This window comes from Triticum aestivum, chromosome 2A (genome assembly GCF_018294505.1).
Source record: "Triticum aestivum cultivar Chinese Spring chromosome 2A, IWGSC CS RefSeq v2.1, whole genome shotgun sequence".
NCBI classification, from domain to species: Eukaryota; Viridiplantae; Streptophyta; class Magnoliopsida; order Poales; family Poaceae; genus Triticum; species Triticum aestivum.
Window position 1 is genome coordinate 711805795 of NC_057797.1, and position 20536 is coordinate 711826330.

The 20536-nt window shown below is 44.9% G+C and overlaps 1 protein-coding gene and 1 non-coding gene across 2 annotated transcripts; one reads left to right on the forward strand and one right to left on the reverse strand.

Moving 5' to 3' along the window:
• Positions 1 to 7677: 7677 nt before the first annotated feature.
• LOC123186104 (NAC domain-containing protein 21/22) lies at positions 7678 to 10614 on the forward strand. Its single transcript, XM_044597897.1, has 3 exons — positions 7678 to 7920; positions 8509 to 8825; positions 10020 to 10614. Exons 1-3 carry the CDS (start codon positions 7737 to 7739, stop codon positions 10389 to 10391), a joined length of 873 nt encoding a protein of 290 aa, XP_044453832.1. The 5' UTR covers positions 7678 to 7736; the 3' UTR covers positions 10392 to 10614.
• Positions 8026 to 8099, reverse strand: TRNAV-AAC (transfer RNA valine (anticodon AAC)). The gene has a single exon. It is a non-coding gene; the product is annotated as a tRNA-Val (tRNA).
• Positions 10615 to 20536: the final 9922 nt, after the last annotated feature.

Genomic DNA, 20536 nt, shown 5'->3' on the forward strand with positions numbered 1-20536 from the left:
GTTCGACTTGAGCGTCACTGACGATGCAGTCCGTAGAACGGTAAAGAAGCAGATTTGCTTCTCTACGTACTATTGGTGCCGAGCACAGGTGCAAGCCAAGAAAATTACTGTATAAATTATTTTCTGAGCGGGTTCTGATGAGATAGACACGAGGAGGAGGTGGAAGAAACTGTCCAAAATCAAAATCAATTGATCTGGAAGGTGCTCCCAAAGCTGGGTTAGCTATGCATTAATCTAGCTTTGGGTTCGACTACTAAATTCAGTGGTTTCAAGGTTTGGAACTACCTTCGGCTTGCTCTTGGTGCAAACGCCTTTAAAATATGCCCAAAGACAAGGAGAAACTGAAGAATCTAGCTGTATGTGTGGGCTTCGTTGTGGAAAAGTTGTACATGCAGACCTGAGAGGGAGGTTTCAGCGCCGATTACCCATAGAACCTGTCATGTGGAAATGCGATGCCTCCTTCCCAGCTCCTTTAATAATCTCTCCTCTTCTTATCATAGAGTTCGTTCGGCATCTCTTCTCAGGATTAGACATGCCACAAGATGCCGCTGCATTATTTGTACTTTCCTTTGTACTTTCCGAACAAAAGTTCGTTAACCGGTGAACGGTTCGGCCGGCTTCGATCGTGTATAGCACCAGTACTTGTCTGATCGAATGCAAATTCGTCTTCTTCCTAAGAAGATGCCACAGTACAGACGGCGCAAAACGTGTTCCTTTACAGGTTCAGCTTGAGCGGGGTCACGGACAGACGACGGTGCGCTCCAACGAAAACCCACTCCTCCACGTACCAGCAGCAACCCAAACTTTCCTCACCGGCCGCGCATGTGATGCGAAGATGCGCCGACGGTTCGGCCTGGCCCGGGCCCTCTCCCTCACCCCGGCCGCCCGAGGAGGGAGGGAGGGAACAAATGGAGCTTTTCTAGGCCGCCTCCAGCACGGCCTAGCTCGCTAGCTAACCCAGCTTTTAACAACAACTAAAGCCGGCTCTCATCTTGCTCCACGTCTGTGATAACCCCGTAAAGAGAAAGCACTATGATGCTGCTCTCATGGAGAATGTTGGCCGCGGACAGGGGGCAGCACGAAAGGCGGCCGGTGCGGCGCCAATCATGCCCACCAGAGCGTTGTGTCCCTCAAAAGCAGCGAGCTGGCTGGCTATCATCGGCAACCACTGATCAGCCATGAGCCATCATCCCCTTCTGCTCATCATTTTTCCTTGGACGGAACGACAGATCATGGTATGGTGATCATAGGTTGATGCCTTTGAGAGGAACGCATGACATGGTGCGGTGGAGTGTCCATACGTACCTGCAATGCTGCAAGCGAGGCATTATGTTTGTGCGCGATGTATGGGCGGGTGCCCTGTGCGCTCATGGCTGGTCTGTTGCGAGTGCTCCATCAATCATCACAACTGGAAAAGTCTTGTAGTTTTTCACAGAAAAATGAAAGATATGCTGACATGGAGTATGTGAGCTCGACCTCACAGGGGCTGCTGACACAACATCCCCCCCCCCCCCCCCCCCCCCCCCCCCCCAAGAAGGTTGATTATTTGGTGTGTGTTTTCACACGATTTTGTTGTTGTTTTCTTTATTATCACAAAATTTATTTTCTAAAATCATGAATAGTTAAAAATTCGTGAAACTTTTTCCAATTCGCAAACATTTCATAATTCTTGATTTTTCGTAAATCATGTGTTTATTTTCAAATTTTCTGCTTTTTAAATTTTTGGTTACTTTTCTCAAAACCCCAGAAATTGTAATTTTAATTTGGATTTTTTTCGGATTTACAAATTCTTACTTAAATTTTGTGAACTTTTATCGAATTCACAATCTTTTTTTAACTATAGTTCAACTTTTCAAATTAGTGAACATTATTTTATTTTTTGTGAGCTTTTTCCGAATTTATGAAAAATTTCGAGCTCATGAACATTTTGTTTGAATTCATAAACTCTTTTTGATTTTTTTCTTGAGCGCACGATCTTTTTAGAAGAAACAATGTGAGGACTCGAACTGAACCAGTAAGCTCCAGTGCATGATTGGCTAACCACTAGACCAATTAAGCCCTTGCGAAAATATTGCAACGTGAAAGCTCTAAGAACTTGTGTTATTTAGCTGCGCTATTTAGAAAAACGGGATTTCTTTTGAAAAGAAATGTGAACAAATTTGGATGTCCACAGATGTAAAAAAAATCACAAATTAGGGAAAAAAGGGTTCATGTATTCAAAAAACATTCAAGAATTCAAAAACTTTATAAAAGTTGAAAAAAGTTCATCGATTTTTAAAAAAGTTTACAAATTTGAAAAAAGTTCATCGATTTTGAAAAAAACTTCACCAATATTGAAAAAAAGTTCACTGACTTTGAAAAACATTCATCAAATTTGGAAAAAGTTCATCGAATTCAAAAAGAGTTCATCAGATTTGAAAAATAAGTTCATCAAATTTGAGAAAATTTCATTGATTTTGAAAAAATTCATCAAAAATTAAGAAAAAAGTTCATTGGTTTTGCGAAAAGGTTCACGATTTTGGCGCTTAAGGCGCCGTTTAGGGTTCGCCCTCTCACAGACCGTCCCCCAAAAAAGAAGCTCTCACAGACATGCTTTAGCTATCACCAACGTTTTGGGCTTTGGGCCTTAATTATTATCAAATGTTTATGTGGGCCTTTGTTGTGTGCTCATATTCCCCGCCTTCCGCCGCGAATAGGAGTCAAATCCCTCAAAGCTCCACATAGCCAGCTAATTGAAACGACCAAATGACAAATTTTTGTACAATATTGAGAAATGCAATATTTCATTTTGTATAATTTTGAAGATATTATTATAAAATACACTTAGTAAAAAGTCGGTTGTTCATAATATTTAAATAGATGCTTATCACTAAAAAAATCAAATTTTATACATCATATTTTGTGTATTGCAAAGGGAAAGTGTTCATTTATTTCTCAATAGACATTCATGACTTCAAAAACAATTTTTCATACATTAAAAAATAATTTTCATCTATCTTAGAAAATATGTTTAAGCATTACAAAACAAATTGGCCATATGTATGAAAATAAACATTCATGACCTAAAAATAAAAAAATCATGTACGCAACATAAGTATTGATGTATTTCTTTTAAAAGGAAATAAAAATATTGAAAAAGGCCAAAACTTAACAAAAATATGAGCAGAAATAAAAGAAAATTTAAAGAAACAAAAATGAAGCCCGGACCCATGGCACTCTTTACTGGCCTGCACATTACCCGTACTTCAGTGAAATGCCCCCCATATCCTTCACCAAAACGAGCAACAAGCTTCATGTCTACTTTCCCCCTAAAAAACGCTAATGTGCTCGGTTGCTAGTATAGTAATGTTATGTTACACCTAAAATTCCCGATTATAATCAAGGAAATATGTGGTAACGTACCTTGAGATGGTATGATGCTAATATTGCATAACTCAGCCAACAAAAGGTAACCAAAATTTTCAAGTATTGCCAGCATCATCATCAATACAATTCGTATTTACCACACCCAAAGTTCAAAGTCAAAATCTGATCTAAACTTAAAAATGCAAAACAGAAACACCATTGTAAATAGACCAAACAAACTATGAGGCTTAGGCTCTAATTGGACCGGGTGTAATTATTGTGTGTTCTCCGGTAGCTCAACAAGTACACATGATCAAGACATGCCCATTCTAACAACAACAACAACAACAACAACAACAACAACAACAACAACAAAACCAACATTCGATGTGTTTCTTAAAAATAAAGAATTGATTATCTTTCACATCGGCATCCAGATGATCCACCCAACCATAATTCATTGCATTTGAAGTGCAAGATGCGTACACTATCCAAATAGCAGTGATTTTGTTACCACACAGCGGTGATTTTCCATGACTTAATTATACTCCGTATGTCGGAAGCACGGTAGCATTCAGATATGGCAGCGACTGATATTTTTTTGTTCTGATTTTCTTGAGCTGAACCAATTTTTTTTTGAATTGGTTGAGCTGAGTCAGCACCTCCGACAAGTACCCGTACCGAAGAGCCACACGAGTACACGACAAGATTACAAGAAACAGCTTACAAAGCTTCTGAATTTATCTTATCTGACGGAGTGACGGGTGCGCAAATGGAGGTGCCGTTTGCTGAATCCTCTCAACAAGGAATAAACCCATTTTTATATGCAGTCAGAGAGGTCAGCCCGGTGAATCGTCCTCACGTCTTCGCGGGGTTAGCTCACCAGTTGGATCATCGGCCGATTCGTCGCAAATGCGCACGTGTGACATGCTCTGCTGGGTAAGTTGCAGATGGCGCCAAGCCTCAATCTCCGTCAGGTTCAACGAATGTGCCAGCTCGGATCACTTGGGCGTGTGCTAGAAATATAATTAAGCTTCCAATCTTATCTGAAACCGAAGAGGAAGTTTCCTTCGGGTTGTTCGTTTACCATAGCACGCAATGTGTGCTCATGCATCGTGGGGTGTCTTGGCACAGGGGGCAGTAACAGTGCCATCTTCAGATGAAAACGGTATTCTTGGCAGTATTCGCAGCACCCTTGCCCGCTGACAAATTGTATGGGGAACTCTTACCAGAGTATGTTCAACTTGTTATTTCCTTGACAAAACAACCACGACTCTTTTCTTTTTTCCATAGAAACAACACATACGTTTACACACACACACACGCAAGCACACTCACATTATGAATGTACACATGCACACCCATTTTACTCCTATGAGCACCTTCGATAGATTGCGTTTACTGATTTTGAGATTGTTGAAGTCGTCGCAGACACCTTGTAGTTGATGGGTATGCCTTGTACCAGTGAAAGAATATCGCTGGAGCAATCTGTATTAAACTCTTGCCCGTCCCGGCGCCCTTGCCGTCCTTTTCATGGAAATATCGATCGAAGACGCAGTAGGGACAGCCCGGTTCTGCTCTCCGTAGAGGACGCGCGTGTTCCTCCGCTGCCGCTTCTTTGCAATGCGGCGGGGATGGCTCCCTCCTATGCGGCTGCTTGCGCCGCTGCATCAGCCACCTCCGCCGCCGCCATGTTGGCAGGGAGGCGGGCCTTCGCGGCCCTTGTCCTTTCCTTCCCACGGCGGGCACACCGGTCCAAGTGGGACTCATACTCCGCTGGACCGGTGATGGAGAAGTGGAGATTTGAAGGCTCCAGGGACTGCGAGGATCCGACCGCACGTTGCGCCGATGCTATGGAGTCACGCTGGACAGATCCTGCCGTCGGTTGGGCGTTGTCCTTCAGGGAGTGACGGAGTGCAATGTGGACGACCATTGCCTCCTCCAACCCGCACGGTATGACACCCCAATCGACAGATCCGGACTAGTCAGAGTCAGATTCGCTGGCCGCCAAGCTGGAGAAGGCCGGAGATCGTCGGGAGCTTGGGTGGCGGAGAGGAGTTGAGTGGAGTGGAGTGAAGTGGCTAGGGTTTGGTCCGACAACCGGATGAGGAGGAATATATGTGAAATCGGGTGGGCCAGCGTGAACCAGATCCGACGTGACTGGCGCGCTCGGGCGCCCCATATCCGCCCATACTTGTGTTGAATACGAGGGGTGTCGGTCAGACCGGGCGTTTGAGACCCGTTTTGAGGCGCCTCACTGGGTTGATTTTTCGTGACCGGTCAGTGACCAGGTTTGGGGCGCCGGGCTGTAGATGCTCTTAGCTACCTCATAGCATGATTTTGTCTTTCGCAAGTTATTAGGCCATGACGTTTAAGACATCACTTGAGTAACCTTTTGGTTTAGTGTATCTTTGCAGGATTGCAAAATGCTGAGAACCGGAGGATGGTCCTTTCATCATCTAAGCAAATCCTAGATAAAACTAATCTATGAGATGCTAGATCCTAGTGTATTTTTTTTCCTTCTATTTTTCTTTTCCTTCTGGGAGCTAGAAATGAGGTGCCAGTGTCACCTCATTTCACCTCTAAAGCAACGTTCGGTTCTACTAACTAAAACAAACAGAAGTTATTAGTAGATGTTGGTGTATTTGTTTCTTCCATTTTCATTTTGCTTTTGGGAGGAGTAGATATGAACTGCTGGTGCCCCCTTGCCTTGCCTCACTGCTTCCGTTTTCCTTGCACGCTGATTGGCTACTAGCCACATAACGGCTGCTACGCTCCCCACTTGAATTTGTTTGAGGAATTTAGACCATCTGCCTACGGGGAGCTGGTAACCACGCCGACAGCCTCCCGCGGAGATCTTGGCCTTACGTGTTTGACATGGCCTTTTGTTCAGGTGCATCCATCACACACGCTCCTGCTTGCATATGCATCTCCTGAGTTTTGACTTGTCTGGCATGGCAGGATGGATCGATGCCCGGCTAGATCTCCTCCTACAGCTGCAGGTTCATTCTTAATGCTCACTAGATCTCCCTCCCTGAAAAGGACCGACATGACTATCTCCTGAGAAGAGTGGACAACCTGCACTACTACCGCTCCTTATCATGTGATCAGAAGTCCAGACAGCAGCAGCTGATTTTGTTCGCTTCAGAGAGTAGACTTTTTTTTTCAAAGTCTAGTTCAGACTTGACTATGATCGATGGCACTGTACTACTGTACGGCGCCCTGCTGCATCCCCTGGATCTGAATCGGGCAAAAGGGGTGTGCACATAAACAGAATACTGATTCGTTAGACAAGAACAAACACTATCGTTTTACCCCCTTGTCACTGAACTGAAAAGGACGTGCACATACATATCTACATAAAGAAGTGAGGAAAGGGGTATGTGCGATGGACTTGTCAACTGCCGACTGCCGACGGCGACAACAGTAGGCGCCATTTCTTCACCTTCTCCTCCACCCGGAATTTACCAAAACAAGGATGAAAAGGCGCAGGTTCAGTTGGAAGAACTCTTTTCTTTCAGCTGCAAAGTCGATGGCGATCGATGGACACTGCATACTGAAAGTGAAAACCAACTTCAACTCTGCGCCATCTCTTTTTGTGGGAGGTTGTCACCATCTTTTTCTTTGCCATCTTTTAACTCAACCAATCCTTCCATCCTTTAGGCAGTCGGCGGTTGCCGGACGTAAAAAAGTCTTTGACATGGTATCACCAGTCAGGCAGTCACAGTAGCACAGTAACAAAAGGTCTTCTGCTTGAAGCGGCTGTCTGCCACTGCCATGGGATGGGAGCGACGGCCAAGAACACGCAAATGATCTACCGGTTGGTCGTCCGGTGTTTGTCAGAGGTCACAAGACAGTGTTAGTTCGGCAGTTTTGGATTAGCCCTCTGGCTGAGGATAGCGCATTTCTGGCTTGTCGTGTCCTTGGATCACGATAGATCACCCCCGTCGCCGTATTGGCGGTCGCCGTCGGTTTTATCTGAAGTTTCTGAGAGCTAAGCAGACGGCCGGATAGATCGACGCGATGAACCATGGACCATGAATCTGAGTATCTGGCCGTCGTATCACCTGGTAGGCAGTTACTGTTTGACCGAGACCTGGGAGATAGGGAATATCCAGAGTAGCAATGAATAATCACCGGCGCCATTTTTTATTTTCTGTGACATACGACTGGTTCAAAAGAATTTGCATCATCCCACAGTGGGCATCGCCGTTGCGTCAGGATCACTTTCGTGGTGACATGCTCACAAGGGGGCCATGGCTAGCGAGATCTCTTCCTCTATTAATACTGGCCCCTGCCCCTGCCCCGGCCCCATCGTGTTCGGTCGTGTACTTCTCCTCTATCTATCCAATCTTTTTCCTGTCTGTTTCAAGAGCTCTGGGAGGGCGAAAATGAGCAGCTCGATGAGCATGGTGGAGGCGAGGCTGCCGCCGGGGTTCCGGTTCCACCCGCGGGACCACGAGCTCGTGCTGGACTACCTCTGCCACAAGCTCTCCGGCGGTGGTGGCCGCGGCGGTGGCGGCGTGGACATGGTGGACGTCGATCTCAACAAGTGCGAGCCATGGGAGCTTCCAGGTACGATCTGTCATCCCTTCCATCATGCACCCAGCCAGCAGAAGGAAACATTTTTCAGTTTTGAATGGCAAAAAAGGAAAGAAATCACCTGGAAAAAGATGATAATGGCTTCGCCCGGGTTCGAACCGGAGACCTTCAGTGTGTTAGACTGACGTGATAACCAACTACACCACGAAACCTTGGTGCTACATGCACGATTAGAGCGTATTCATATCGGAAAACAGCAAAGTAGAACCATCATGTTCAGTTCAATGATTATGATTTATTTTCTTGAAAATATAATACTGGTAATGTTAGTCATCCTAGAATCCTTATATTCGGTTCATGAATTAGATTTTATTTTCTTTTGCAATTCACACAACTTCATCAACCTAGAATCATTATATGCAGTTCAATACTGTTGATTTATTTTCTTGCAAAGAGAATACGGCCAATGTTAGTCATCCTAGAATCCTTATATTCAGTTCATTAATTAGCTTTTTTGCAATTAGCACAACTTCATTAACCTAGAATCATCATATGCAGTTCAATACTGCTGATTTTAGTCATCCTGCTCGTCGTCTCTTACCCATTGTTGCATGCACGCAGACGCGGCGTGCGTGGGCGGCAAGGAGTGGTACTTCTTCAGCCGGCACGACCGCAAGTACGCGACGGGGCAGCGCACCAACCGCGCCACGCACACCGGCTACTGGAAGGCCACGGGCAAGGACCGCGTCATCACCGGCGACGGCGCGGCGGCGGTCGTCGGGATGCGCAAGACGCTCGTCTTCTACCTGGGGAGAGCCCCCCGGGGAACCAAGACAGAGTGGGTCATGCACGAGTTCCGCGTCGAGGGACGCCCGCCGCGCTCGGTTCACCGCCAGCTCGCCACCCCCCACGACGGCTCGCCGCCGTTTCTCCTCGAGGTACGTGTCCCACTTCTACACTTCATGCACGCCACACGTTCCGATGACCGTCGCGGATCGACGGCTCGCATGCGTTGCATGTTTGCATGAATTAGGAGTTTGCTTGCCACTGCCAGCGTGTGCCATTATAAATTAGTTTTACAGTTGATTATGCACGGAGGAGTCAGACAGTAATAGTACTCGTTGATTATGTTTTCCAGTTATAACAAGAAATGGAATCCGGCTCCCCTTTGGGAGGGAGGCGTATAGAGAAAATGTACCCACTGATTGGGCGTAGCCTTTTTGTATTGTTTCACTCCCGGCCGTTCGTGCAGAGGAAGGTGGCTTATTCGTCTGCTGCATATAGTTGAACATTGCTAATTTTGACCGCCAGACAAAATATTTCTTTGGTATTCTGTCTAGCTGTACGTACGATTCGGTACGTGCTGCGTCGATCCCGATAAGATAAAATACGTATACTTACGACGACTATACATGCCACTAGGCAATCATTGTTGGTGACCTAGTCTAGCTTATCGAAATGCAAACATGGTACACACATAGTATGGCATATCACCAATGTCGTTCCAAGGTTTGGTGAAGGCAACGTCCAAGGTCGTTCGCTTGGCGCCGTCGCCATGCATCAGCGCGGCATTAAATAACGTGATACTGCTTTGAAAAGGATCTGACCGTCTCATTATCGTTTTTTCCAATTTTGACTTCCTTTTTTCTGTCAGAGGTGAAGCTCAAGTTGACAAAAAAAAATTTGACAATGGCATCCCAAGTTGCCAATTTCTTTTGTTATGGAAAATTCTAGCAGCCTGTTGGCTGGTAAGAACATGTGGCTATCATGACTCCTTAAGGTCACAACCGAACAATTTTCTCGCAAAAAAGAAGATTAGTTTATACTTCATCCAAAACAAGTGTTGCAGATTTAGTAGTACAATACTCCCTCCGTCCAGAAAAACTTGTCCATCAAATGGATGTATCTAGCACCAAGTTAGTGCTAAATACATCCATTTGATGAACAAGCTTGGGACAAGCTTTTTCGGACGGAGGGAGTACTATTTATGAAAAGAGGTAGTAGGATCTTATTATTATCCTATTTTTCAAGGTCGTCAGGCAATAGGCACCAGCTTGAATCATCAAGTGTCCATCAAATCCAATTATCTAGAGAGAACACAAGTGCTAAAATGGAAATATTGCAAAACGCAGGAGGACTGGGTGCTGTGCAGGGTGTTCTACAAAAGCACAACCGCCGCCCCAACACCGGCCTCCGACGAGTCGTCAGGTTCCTTGAGCAGCGACCTTGGCGTGGCGCCGGTGCTGCTGCCCGTAGCACCTATCAATGTCGTTGGCCGGACGCAGATGGCCGAGATCACGGACGGCTACTATGGGCAGCAAGAGCACCCCACTGGCATCCTTCCGGTTGTGCACCACTGGCCCGTGGCGTCATTGCCGTTCACGAGCTTCAGGGACCTGCTAGGCGACATGGTGGAAGGGAGCCGCGGTGACCCGAAGCCCGAGTGGAGCGTCGACGACGGCTACACGCGTCAGAGCGTGCCACAGACCTGGAACCCGTTCTGACTTTTGAGTCGGTGGGTTTTCGCAGGGTAGATGGTAAGGGTAGTAAGAGTATACGTTGTGCCGTCCACCCGGTCGTCATATGTTTGATCAGTGAGCAATTTGTTTTGTCCATTTCTGTAGTAGTGCGGTTGTATGGCTTTTATTAGCCCTAGTGCAGTAGTTAAGAATTGTAAATTGGATAAATGGCATGTTGCAATTCAGTAAATATATTGTATTTTAGATATTATTTCATTTTTAAAATAGGGTGTAAATTACTTAATTATGAAGTTTGTTGTAAAATCATTTCTCCTCAATAGCACTCCTTGGTTAGATTGCCTATGCTTGCAACACCCAAATGCTTTTGTAGCCCCAGCCTCCAACACTTCCTACCTTTGCAAAACCATCAACCACCATATGCCTACCCTGCAAAATATAACCTTTGTATTTACCAACAATGGTACTTCAACCTATTTCTAGGACACTTGGCTCACTACAAGACCACTAGCTATCACATTTCCTATCCTTTCTCCCGCTCCGAGGTTCCCATGATTAGGGTGCAAATATTGTGCATTTTGGTTTGGAAGCTAACCTGCGGAATCGTTTAATCTTTACCGCCTCGCATGATTTGGTTTATCTTTTGGTTATGTTGGAGGACTTCATTCATTGTCGGACCAGGATCAACGCTTTCTATTAGGGGATTAGGGGGCAAGGATTTCTCCACAGGGAGTGCCTATGATGTACTTCTTCCTGGGGGGGGGGGGGGGAGATCGACAGGAATGGGCCGCTCATTTGGAGCTCAAAGGTTCCTAACAAAGTGAAGATCTTCGCTTGGATACTCTACCGTGACAGCTTAAATACTCGTGTCAACCTCGTCCACAAGGCACATCAACACCTACTCCGCCTGCACGCGGTGCCAGGCGCCCGCTGGAGACGTCTCCTACCTCTTCATGCCCCCCCCCTACACCGTCCGCATCTGGCAGAGCTTGGGCATCACCCAAGTCTTGGAATTCATCAACGATCTATGGGAGTGCTCGCTTCATGCATGGAACCTTCAGGTGTATTGCTATTCGTGTTGTGCACAATCTTATGGAAAATTTGGAAAGCTAGGAATGATAAAGCCTTTAGGGCCTTAGATAGGCGTTCTACTACCTATTCTAGACTCATCATCTCTGATCTAGATATGTGGCCACATAGGCTCTCTAAGCTATGTGACATGGAAACCATCTCCTTGTGACGGCTTTTACTCTCTTCATGTTGTAGTGTGCCTCTTTATTCTGTAACACAGCTTACTGTGACACGTTTGAGTAATGTATTTAGGTGGGGGAGTTCGCCTGGTGATTCTAAAAAAATAGGAATAGTTTTTTGCATCACAAATTTACAATCACCTGAGAGGGTGTCAGACACAACATAACACCATCACAAAACACTTCCCTGCTGGGAGCTATAGAGCATGCATTTCTTAGTCGATTGAGAATTAGCTAATGATATGTCTCCAACATATCTATAATTTTTTATTGTTCCATGCTGTTATACTATCATTCTTGGATGTTTTACAATCATTTTATAGCAACTTTATATCATTTTTTGGGACTAACCTATTGACATAGTGCCCATGTTTTTTTCTTGTTTTTTACTTCGCAGAAAATCAATACCAAACGGAGTCCAAACATAGCGAAACTTTTTGGAGATTTTTTCTGGACCAGAAGACACAAGATTGGTCGAAGAAGTACCATAGGGGTGCCCCGAGGGGGGCACAAACCACCAGGGCCCGCCTTGGGGCCCAGGCGCACCCAGGTGGGTTATGCCCACCTCGGTGGCCTCCCGGACCGCCTCTTTGCTCTATAAATACCCCAATATCCCAGAAATGCTAGGGGAGTCGACGAAAATCAATTCCAGCCGCCACATGTTCCAGAAAACCACAGATCCAATCTAGAAACCATCATGGAGGGGTTCATCATCCTCATCGGTGCCTCTCTGATGATGCGCGAGTAGTTCGTTGTAGACCTACGGGTCCGTAGTTAGTAGCTAGATGGCTTCCTCTCTCTCTCTCTCTCTCTCTCTCTCTCTTGGTTCTCAATACAATGGTCTCTTGGAGATCTATTTGATGTAACTCTTTTTTGGCGTGTTTGTTGGGATCCGATGAACTTTGAGTTTATGATCAGATCTATGTTTTTATTCATGAAAGTTATTTGAGTATTTTGATCTCTTATATGCATGATTACTAATAGCCTCGTATTTCTTCTTTGAATCTTTGGTTTAGTTAGGCCGACTAGATCGGTTTTTCTTGCCATGGGAAGAGGTGCTCCGTGATGGGTTCGATCTTACGGTGCTTGATCCCAGTGACAGAAGAGGAACCGACACGTATGTATCGTTTCTATGAAGGATAATAAGATGGGGTCTATTTCTACATAAATAGATCTTGTCTACATCATGTCTTCGTTCTTATTGCATTACTCTGTTTCTCCATGGACTTAATACACTAGATGCATGCTGGATAGTGGTTGATGTGTGGAGTAATAGTAGTAGATGCTAGCAGGAGTCGGTCTACTAATGTTGGACGTGATGCCTATATAATGATCATTGCCTAGATATCATCATGATTATTTCTATCAATTGACCAACGGTAATTTGTTTACCCACCGCATGCTATTTTTTTCGAGAGAAGCCACTAGTGAAATCTACGGCCCCGGGTCTCTTCTTTATTATATTTTCCCTCGAGATCTATTTTTATTTGCTTTTATTTTTAGATCTATTAATCCAAAAACACAAAAATAACTTTCTGCAATTTATTGTTATTTATTTTATTTCGCGTTCCCGCGAGATCTATTTATCCAATCTACTACAATTTTACCTATCTTGTTACCCGTGAGGGATTGACAACCCCTCTCTTACGTGGTGTTGCGTGGTTCTCCTACTGGTTCAATAACCTTGGTCTCATCGCTGAGGGGAATACCTACCGTAGGTGTGTTGCATCATCCCTTCCTCTTTGGGGAAATACCGACGTAGTTCAAGCCATAATCAGCTAACTCTCGGTCTTATTCATGAATTTGTTTTAGGCAAAACAAAAATTATCACCATGTTATAAAAATGTGTTCATCTAAGAATTAACTAACTCATTGTTTGTTGTATAAAATATGTTTGTATAGATCTATGATATTTTGCATTGTTATAATAGTTTCTTCATCTACTGCAAAAATATTCTACTCTTTGGTATATGATTAGAAAAGCAAGTCATTGTGAAGGATTGGATTCTGCCTATAACGATGATGACCTTCTCTCGTGACAAAAAAGGTGTGGGACTTCACGAACGAAAAGGCAAAAACCATTAAAGACAGTGAAGATGCTTAGTTCCATTTTGTCATCAAGACTTCTCATTACATGATTACAAATAAAAATATGATTAAATGTGTTGCTATGTACATGCAATAAAAACAATATCAAAAGACGTCTTAATCAAAAGTTGCCCTGTTACGAACCAAATTGCCTAATTTATAGCAGCTGAACCGACAATATAGAAACATTCATCGTCAGGCCGGAACGTACAACACTATGCAAAGAATTGCCAAATGTTATTAGGACACATATCAGTGCCATGAAAAAAGTCTCAACTTGGCCACAAAAGGAACAAACAGGATTACTAGTCCATTTCCCCTAAAATAAGATCTTTCCATAATCTAGTCAAGTTGCAAGCTTGCCGTTTTTATGAGCCATATAAAACACTTTCACTATGAGAATGCTTTACATCAGGGACGTCCTTAAAGTTGTTCTTGAGAGAGGCTACAAACTGATGACTATGATATTTGGCTTTGATATTATGCTGCCAGAAGCCATCTTGGTGTTCTAACTTCTACCGCCACTTAACCGAGGTGCTAAGATTTTGTTTCCTAAGATCTTTCACATCTAGGTGACTATTCTGTGATATGTATATTGCTTGGAACATTTGGAAGGAGCATAATGGGAGGGTCTTCAATGCCAAATCCATCGTGGTTGAAGTGGTTTTGAGGAAAGCTACTTGTGAGATAGGCCTCCTCGAGGAGGCTTGGGAGCGATTTCTTATTTCTTTGTGTACAACCTAACTGTTTGTGTAGATTCAGGCTTTTGTTTCTTCTTCTTTTCAGTTCTTCTAGGTTGTGTTTTAGTCATGTACATATTTCCCCCCAATTAAATGAAAATGCAGACCACCTATTGTTTCAGTAAAAAAAAGATCTTTCACACCCAGATCCACTTTACTTTTGGTGCTACAAGTCCATAACCATTTAACCATGTGATATCCTTTTTAAACATTACATCCTTGATAGAAGAACCATCTTTTGTGTTTGTCCAATTAATTAATAAGTTTTTGTTCAGAAACACTGACGTATGGTAGGAGATATTAGAGAGAAAAACATTTAAAAGGATGTTTCTCGCTCCCATAGAGACAACATTGGCCTGCCATGCATCAAAATATTTCAAGTATTTCCTCCTTCAAATGAAATCCATGTCCACATTCTTAAGTGAAGTGAATTTCACATGTACTCCAAGATATTTCATAGGTAAATGACCAATTTGATATCCAAATAATTCATCATAAAAGTTCACAACGTCATCATAACCCTCAATGTTAATTTTTTACTTTTCTAGAAACGAATATTGACACCAGACAACAATTCAAACATATACTAGAACAATCTGAGATTATATTAAGAGCTTTTGCAGGGTCATGTTGGATACAGATTACTATATCATTAGCATATTACATAACAACACCTTTATCAATGAGGCCAGGATCTAGGCCTACCAACAATATCATTCAACTATATCAGCAGCAATGTTTTACAGAAAGGGAGAGACTGGATCCCCTTTCCTAACTCCCTTGGCACTTTGGAAACAGGGACCATGACACTCTTAAGTTTCACACCAACAGTTCCTCCATATGTGATGATTCCAATCCAATCACAATAACTCCAAACATGACTAAAACATCCCATAGTATAACACTCCTTCAGAATGTCCCCACTTACCTTATCTTAGGCTTCCTCAAACTCAAGTTTCAATATCACTCCCAGTTTCTTTCAAACATGACTATGATGTAGCAGTTCATTCAGGGACAACATTCCATCCATGATATCCTTTGTCTCACAAAACCGTTTTGATTAATGTTGATAAGTTTGTCGGCAAAAGGTTCTAATCACATGTTCCGAGTTTTGTAACCCACTTGTGTACATGCGCGAGTATTGTCAACACAAGAGATTTTAGGTATTTGATTGATTATCCCATAGTTAAATCTCTGAACATCAAGATTGTCATTAGTTTGCACAATGTCCCAGCATGAAATAATTCAACAGGTTTTTATCAGGGCCAGGTGCCCTATTAGTTTCCATAGAAAAAGAGAGCAATTTTCACTTCCTCAATAGTAAAAGGTCTGGTCAAGTTTTTATTGTGATCCTCAATTATTTTTATTCCTTACTCCAAATTTATAGTTTAAGTGGAAAAGGTTCCCAAGAGGAGTGGGGACAAAAATGTCTTTATAACATGTAGTGGCTCAACAAATCAACGATGCCTTATGTAACCAAATCAACAGCTTTAAGGGCATCTCCATCGCGGACTCTCAAACTGCCCACATACGTCCAGACCGAGTGGTCCAGATCCATTTTGCCCTCCAACTTGGTACTCCATCGGTTCGTGGAACAGTCCGGACGTCTGTTTTCTCACAAACCGGAGGAAAACCATAGGGGTCTTTGTGGGTGTCCTCGCTGCTGCCACGTACATGACGGACACCCCAAACCCACTAATAATCCCCAAGTACAAAGAATCATCATAGTACTTTCCAAAGATGGAAGTGGTAAGTATGGAGTGTCAAACACACAAGGAGCTAAAGGTAAAATCAATATTCTCTCAGGTCCTATCTGCCATTGATAAAACCCTGCGTACACCTAGTGTTTCCTTTTATCTAGAAACGAGAAATAAAACTATGGAGTGGGTCTAAAGGGATAACTTTGAAGAACATAACCATAGAATTAGGTGCCTAAATAAAGATAGAATATATTACAATATAATACAAATAGTGAGAGTGGAATAATGGTGGTATGATGTGCGGAATTGTCCCTAGGCAATTGGCTAGTTACTAGACCGATGACAAGTTTTCTTGTGGGAGAGGCCTATGCTAGCATGTCATCCCTTACTTGGAATTCTATGCACTTATGATTGAAACTATTAGCAAGCATCCACAACTACTAACAAGTTCATTAAGGTAAAACCCAATCATAACACTAAGATATATTGGCCCCCCTTGAATCCTATATGTATCAATTTCTATGGTAGGAAGAAGTTTCTGCCGCTCTCGCCCCCAATGCATAGTCCTATCAACATACAACTAACCCTATGGTGTGATCCACACGCACGCTCATATGATGGGTGCCAAAGGACAGTAACATAACCACAAGCAATTTAATAAACCAATCATAGCAATTCACCAATTAACCCATAGGACAACAAAATTCTGCTCAAATACAATAATGATGACACGAACCATTGGAAATAATTCATAGCACCAAAACACCATGTTCAAGTAGGGGATTACAGCTTGTTGTGGGAGAGTGGGCCGCTGAATAGGGGTGAGGAAGGTGATGAATATGACGACATTGAGTAAGACGATCACCTTGGTGGTGGTTCCCCCGATGCCACCGGGAGAGAAGGGGAGAAAGGTGAGGGAGTCCTGGACTAAGGGGTCCTCGGGCGTCCGGCCTTTTATCCATGGCCCGGACTGATGGGCTGTGAAGACATGAAGGCCGAAGACTGTACCCGTGTCCGGATTGGACTCTACTTGGCGTGGAAGGCACGCTTGGCGACCGATTATGAAGATTCCTTCTTATGTAACCGACTCTATGTAAACCCTAGACCCCCCGGTGTCTATATAAACCGGAGGGGTTAGTCCGGAAAGGACACATTACCATAGTCATATAGGCTAGACTTCTAGGGTTTAGCCATTACGATCTCGTGGTAGATCAACTCTTGTAATAATCGTATTCATCAAGATCAATCAAGCAAGAAGTAGGGTATTACCTCCATAGAGAGGGCCCGAACCTAGGTAAACATCGTGTCCCCCGTCTCCTATTACCATCGATCCTAGACGCACAGTTCGGGACCCCCTACCCGAGATCCGCCAGGTTTGACACAGACATTGGTGCTTTCATTGAGAGTTCCACTGTGCCGTCGACAAAAGGTTTGATGGCCCCTTCAATCGTCGCTAACGACACTGTCCAAGGAGGAACCTTTCTCCCTGGACTGATTTTTGTGTTCGGCGGCTTCGTACCGCGGGCCAACTCGCTTGGCCATCTGGAGCAGGTTGACAGCTACGCCCCTGGCCATCAGGTCAGATTTGGAGGCTTGAACTACGTCGCGGATATCCGTGGAGACTTGATCTTCAATAGATTCGAGACCGCGGCAATCGCCCCCTCGCTCCGATGAACATGACTTAAATCTGTCATCGGATCACATCCAGGAGATGGTTCCTGTTGCTGCAACGGCCTTAGATAAGGAGTAGATCGTACCGTCCAAGGCCACAGAATCCGCGGCGTTGGAGCTGCTCATGGACTCAATACCCTACAATATCCGCATCAATGGAATTCCGGATCGTTTTCGGCTACAAATTCTGAACCACGTATGCCTGCGGACACCGAGTTGGATCGATTGTCGATCTTCGAGTTCAGCACCGCAGGCATCTTTCAACACACGCCCTTGGGTGATATGCTAAATTCATTTAAAAAACCTGTCCTTGGTAGGGGACTCCCAGCCAAACCATGTTCGGTTCGAGCTAGGGGCTGATGGAGAATTTTGCTTCCCACCCGCCACCCACTTCATAGCTACTGTCGAAAACTCAACCGACGTGCTTAACTGGGGCTCCGAAGTCATCGACAGCTTGGACGGAGATGACGACAAGGAGCAAGAAAACGGGTAAGCCAGCCTCGACGAACAGGCCCTGCCCAGCGACAACTCGGAGGAAGACAACTACCTTCCGCTCTTCGAAGATGAGGTAAGCCTCAACAACGAAGACTTCATCGTACCCGAAGGACCCCTCGAGCAGGAGCGTTTCAAGCACAGGCTAATAGCTACTGCAAGGAGCCTGAAAAAGAACCAGCAATAGCTTCAAGCTGACCAAGACCTGCTCAATGATAGATGGACGAAAGTCCTGGACGCCGAAGAATATGGCCTGAGTGGCCCAGCCAAAAGCTACCCAAAGCATAGATCGCTACCTTAGTTTAATAACGAGGCATTGGAGCCCATACCATTATCACACCATGCGGCAGGTCGACGATAATCCGGTCCGAATAAAGAGGCAACTCAAGCCAAAACCCAGACCGCCCTACCTCACCGTAAAGGCAAGAATAACACAACTCGTGGTTGCACAGACGACCTTCGACAAGACCTGGACAATAGAGCAAGACACGCAAGATCGATCTACAGATCATGATGGCATGTCCCGACGCATGACGACGGCTACCTATCCGGACGTGACAAACCTAGACACGCCCGAGCCGAAAGCCACAAATGGACTCCTTCGGAGTCACGTCGCATTGTGGCACAACATAGAGGTGCCGCACACCCTCTTTGCTTCACCGATGAAGTAATGGATCATGAATTCCTTGAGGGATTCAAACCCGTCAATATTGAACCATACGACGGAACAATCGATCCCTCGGTATGGATAGAAGATTTTATTCTCCACATCCATATGGCCCGTGGAGATGACCTCCACGCCATTAAATACATCCCACTAAAACTAAAAGGGCTAGGTCGGCACTGGTTAAATAGCCTGCCTGAAAATTCCGTAGGCAGCTGGGAGGACTTGGAAGAAGCCTTCCGTGGCAACTCCCAAGGAACATATGTCCGACCACTAGATGCCGATGACCTAAGCCACATTGTCCAGCAACCCGGAGAGTCAGCCAGGGAGCTCTGGACTCGGTTCTTAATCAAAAGAACCAAATCGTCGATTATCCGGACGCGAAAGCCCTTGCGGCCTTCAGACACAGCGTCCGGGATGAATGGCTGACACGCCACCTCGGCCAAGAAGGACCTAAGTCCATGACATACCTCACTGCTCTAATGACCCGCTTTTGCGCGGGAGAAGACAGCTGGCTCGCTCGCAAAAGCAACAACGCCAGCAACTCGGGCACTTTCGAAATCCGATACGGCAACGGCAAGCCACGACGAAGCAAATACAATAGTCGCAATGATAACGAAAGATCACGCAAGACAGCGGCCAACGCCGGATTCAAAAATCCCAAGCCCGGTCAGTGGAAGAAGCCATTCAGGCGAATCGCGACGAATTGTCTAACCTGGACAGGATATTGGACCGCCCCTGCCAGATTCATGGCCACCCCGATAAACCAGCCAATCAAACTAATAGAAACTGCTGGGTCCTTAAGCAGGCCGGCAAGCTCAATGCCGAACACAGGGGAAGGAAGCAGCCAGGCGACAGGGATGACGGGAAGGCTCACCAACGAAGCATCGGGGGTAAGAAGCAATCTCCACCGGAGGATCACCTACTCCCAGAACGGAAATAGCAACCCGGCTTCCGCCGCCCACCTCTTACATCTACAAAATTTGTACCGCGCATACATCATTATGCACTCAAGATTCCATGGGTATCGGCGGAAAGGACAATACAGACAACCCTGCAAACACCCTAGTAACATTTTTTATTTATTTAATTTTTATTTTTTTCCTCCTTTGCTATCATTTAAAAACATGTGACGGACAGGATAAATGGCGGTAAGTGGCTCTATCGGAGTCCGAATCCGTATACTCACCTAAGGGGCTATCTCCATCAAGGATTCCCCCCACCGAGGATGCGCGGCGGTGCGACAGGAGGTCCAAAATAAATTTTTGTAGACCGCACTCTCTATTTCTCGAGCATGTACTATGCCTGTTCCTCCGCCTCCAACCACGAGCATGTCAAATAGCCGGGAGGATGGCTTTATATATATAATACATAATCATTGGCATACCACTCAGTTCCCAGTAAAACATATCCGAACTAAGCATCCATGTTGTCTCGCCACGGAATACAGCTGCCACGTCTGCTTCGCAAATATACCCTAGCACAACCTGCCAGGGGCTCGGTATGGGAACAAATGAGTTGCTAGCAAAAGCCCGAACAGCTCTACAATGCACTTCGGCGTCGCAAG